This window comes from Asparagus officinalis, chromosome 3 (genome assembly GCF_001876935.1).
Source record: "Asparagus officinalis chromosome 3, Aspof.V1, whole genome shotgun sequence".
In the NCBI taxonomy this organism is placed as follows: Eukaryota; Viridiplantae; Streptophyta; class Magnoliopsida; order Asparagales; family Asparagaceae; genus Asparagus; species Asparagus officinalis.
This window is the reverse complement of record NC_033796.1, coordinates 10511621-10516084: the sequence shown is the minus strand read 5'-3', so window position 1 is coordinate 10516084 and position 4464 is coordinate 10511621. Positions and strand designations below refer to the sequence as shown.

General features: G+C 36.7%; 1 protein-coding gene across 1 annotated transcript in view; it reads right to left on the bottom strand.

The window, feature by feature from the left end:
- LOC109832944 overlaps positions 1–4464 on the bottom strand; it is a 10257-nt gene that overhangs the window by 1456 nt on the left and 4337 nt on the right. Inside the window, exons 7-9 of the mRNA XM_020400444.1 lie at positions 1465–1626; positions 1278–1369; positions 958–1181 (exon numbers count right to left, since the gene is read on the bottom strand). Coding sequence (XP_020256033.1) covers positions 958–1181; positions 1278–1369; positions 1465–1626 — 478 coding nt within the window. The remainder of the gene's footprint in view (positions 1–957; positions 1182–1277; positions 1370–1464; positions 1627–4464) is intronic.

Genomic DNA, 4464 nt, shown 5'->3' with positions numbered 1-4464 from the left:
CCCCCCCCCCCCCCCCCCCCCAAAAAAAAAAAAAACAAAAAAACAAAAAAACCACTAAAATATTAAAAAAAATGTATATGCCATTACGTTTCTGAATGCTTGGAGGAACATTCTTCAAATAGTAAGGGATATAATGCTTTTCACACTTCATCCCATTCCAAAACCTCCTTCCTCTCTTAAAAAATAAAAACGCTTTTACAGACTTACTGTTAAGAGTTACCCCTGGCAAAAAAGCACCAAGCCCTCTTCCTACCATAAATCTAAAATTTCCCAATTACCTTTTTTGTTCTTCATTAGTCCACTGAGCTCCAAAATCTGACTGTCTTTCAATCCCCAATACTTTTTGTCGCTCAATAGACTACTGAGCTCCAAATAACATTGATTCATTCTGAGAGTTAAACAGGAGGTGAAGGCCCATCCTCAGTGGCCTAATGCAGATGAATATTGGGATAATAGCTTACAGAATCAAGTTGACAATTAGAGTTTGGAGGAAGGCAGGGTCTTACTTATTGATTGATTGGATAATTGTTACATAGAGACTAGGGAATTTTACCACTGAGGGGAGAGAAATATAGATTTCATTGAATTTAGCTGATGCATAAGTCGGTTTTATTTAAAGAAAGAGGTAAGAGAGAAGAGAAGCCGAGGAAGAGGAAGAACAACGGGGATAAGCGATATCTCCCCATTGAGTTTTAAACCTTGATTAGTCCTTAAACACAGTGGCCAGTGAGAGAACGTATTTTGAAACAAAATGCACTGCACAAAACTCATAACGATGGACCCCACATTATGGGAGATTTTTACAAATTTCTAAGTTGCAACGGACTTGTATCCAAACATGAATTTTAACAGAAACAAGCAAAACCCAAATATCTATCTCTATATAAATGTGTGTATACGTATGTGTATTGTGTGCATATATGTGCATGTTCTTTGTGAACATAAAGTAATAATTACCTCTCATGGGTTGGTTGCACTGCCCATATGGACTGCTTGAGCTTCTTCCATACGGACTACTTGAACTTCTCCTAACAGTCCTACGATCATTATCAGGCGATCGACTCAAGAATTCTGTGCGTCTGCTACCTGCTGCAGATACTTGCCTTCTTCTTGGTTGCCACAAGTTAGATGCTTGCCGTCCTCTTGGTTGCCACAGCTCATTCTTCGAATGCTTGACTTGACTAAATTTCACACATGCAGAAACAGAGAGAGAAAGGAGATGAGATATTCAGTTTCCAACACAATGCACGTATTTAGCATATGTATGAAAAACTTACGATCTTGCTCGACCCCACAATTTCTTTGAAATAAAGAAAATACACCAATAAATACCCAATGCAATCACTGGCAACAGAATATCCGGAGAGCTCTGCAAAATGTAGAACTCGGTAAATAAAAAGGTTTTTTGTGAAGCACAATAAAGAGTACTAACACCGACAACTCATAAAAAATAATGCTGCATACCTGAAGAACAGTAACAACACCAAAAACACGCATTGCCCACTTCACGAATTGGGCGATGCCAGCATCTATGCTGCCATCTTCTGAAATGACATATTTTCTCACTATCCAGTACCCTAAAGCAGCTCCCGCTAGAATTATCAGTACCAGCAGCATGACTGAAACCTGTCAATTAGATTGAAAAAGAGAAAGTGTGAGCGCTTATTGGGTAAATACATATTATGTGTTTTAGTAAATAGCTAAGTAACATGCGAAGCAAGTATTAACATGTCAGCTAATGATGCCAAAAAATTATTTCGTAATAACAATACTAGTTACCGAAAGAATTTATCCATAATTTCCATAATTTCCTTAAATCAAGAGTTATCTAATGCACAGAAGTGCTACAAGTTCCATTCATCTAGAAAGACAAGTAACTCATTTATTATCTGCTATCCAGATAAAAATGATGGAGGTATCTCATCAAATTGCATCATTTTTTATATTTTCACTACCTCAACAAAGCTAACGGTCTTCAGCGGTAAAAATAGGCAACTGAAAAAACCAGATAAGATTGACAGGCATCACCCTGCTCTGCCTTTTTCACCAAAACTGAAAACCAGCATACATACCAGTCTGCTGCATCTTGGGTATGTGTACACCTTCTACAGCATTGTGCAGAAGACTAGAGCATAAACCAAAACCCAAACTAGATAAACATGAGTCGCAATTAAATTTTGGTTGTGGATCTTCTACTGCCACAAACTGGGTTGCCGACACAAGCACCAATTAAATACAAAACACCACAAATTTTATGTTCATAAAAGGATTTCCGTAAAAAAACCTCACTCAATGGTATGGTGTCATTAACAGGAAATTCCTCAGAGATCACAACCTCACCAAATTCCCAAACTATTATCGGAAGTGATTACATATAGAATGAGTGATACGGATCCCAAAAGTTCAAAATGATGTCTTGTTTCATCAACACATACACATAGGGTAGGTCTTCATTCTTTTCAAGGAACAAAGCTAGAGTATTGTTCCCACTTGAAATGGGACCTAATGCCCCCTGTATGCACCTTTCTAGCTGTGAAAGAGCCTAGGAAACATCCTTGTAAGAAAAAAAAACCTGGGAAAAGAAGGTGCTTGTAGGTAGTGCAGGTATGTGGTGCCATCCATAAGAACTGTAGAACCTGATCATCATCACTGCCAAAATGCTTTCCTTTCTTTGCCAAAATAGCACGGGTATATAATAGAAAGCACGGGGTTATTTTAAAAAAATAGGACCGTTTTTTAAAGTAGACATCGACAGTGATAATCACTGTTAATTTACTTTTCAGGCCAGTTATTATAGATCCGGGGACATCATTCAAGCTATTATGAAAACTGAAATTTTCCGATGGAACCATGGAATCCTATATATAGTTTATAGAAAGGCAAAATCAAGATACGTTCTTTAGTGTCTTAACCATATAAATTATGCTCTTGCTCCGACATACTGCTGAAACTGGTCATGTTGACCATCTGCTTGTCATGCTATATCGAACACAGCATACCATAATGCCACTTCTTTTTCTTATGTGAACACAGCAAAAGCTTTAGAAACTGGAAAAGCAAGAGCTTTAAAACTAGCCTCAAATAAACACATCAGTGAACTACAGCTATAGAGATTCGTACTCCATAGTAAAAGACATCCAGAAAACAACCTATTACTAAAATATATAATATACAAAAACCCACAAGATGTCGGATAGGACTATCCAGCTCTCTGATCACCTAACTTCCCCTATCTGTCAGAGGTAGAAAAAGTTCAGCTCTATGTAGGCTAGCTCACTATAAGAGAAGTCTGTAAATGTATGAGTAGCCCAAAGGACTGTATTCATCAAGTGGATAATAGCACTAGCACGGTGCATTTTTCATGAGGGTTCTCAACATCATTGTTTTAAATATCTCCGACATGACCCGCTATATCCCCCAATACATCCTTTTATAGGGCTTGCTGCAACCAATATAGTCCCTAAATATCATTTCACTTTTTAGTTATTTTGGGTGATATATCCCCGATATGGCCGATATATTAGTTGATATATTAACTAATATATCCTTTTATATGGCTTGTCGCAAAATAATATACCGTGTCTCGCAATTTTTGGGCGAGAGATTATGATTTTTCTATCATATCAAACTACATTTTGGCCTAAAAAATCAGAACAAAATGTACTTTTTATTTGTACTTTCGATAGTTTTACAAGGTTGACTAGTGATCCTAAACCTACATTATTTACATTTTGTTGCCCTGATTTTATTAAGAATGTTGAGATTATATTTTAATGCATTATACTATATATGCAAACATCCGTTATTCGAATATTTACCACATATCCCCGATATTTGCTCGATATCCGCAATCCGATATGAATTTTAGCCATTTGCTATTTCTCCGATAACCCGATATTTAAAACCTTGCTCAATATTCTAAATGACCGTTCTACGTAAGTGGCCCAGCAAGTAGTAATTGCTCCTAGTCCAATTACACCATGAAGCTACAATTAGACAGCATGGATGTGAATACAAGACATAATACAACACAACATGGACACAACACCACCACAAATAATGAAAAAGTAAAAATTATAGAGTAGCAAATGCATGCACATTTGCAGGCCTTTGTTTCAGCTAGGAGCAAAAACTGAACAAATGAGATAAGGTTAGGTTTTGGGTCCAATAGCTGGACCAGACCGATTCTATTGGATTTTTAAATCCAAATTAAGTTTGGAATTTTTTTTTCTTTTCTCGAGTAAAAAAGGTTCAGGCCTTATGTTGGAACTAAATTTAGATCAATCTTACAACATTTGGCTTGTATCTGTCAGATGCAATGCAATGTACTTGGATTTAACTGGACTAGATGTAAGGATCACAGATTTAGGTATGATTAATATTTCAGTTTAGCTTCTATGTTAATATTTAAAGGCTGTATGCATAATCAATGTTTAAATGTGGGGCAACGCATTGGATTTCATG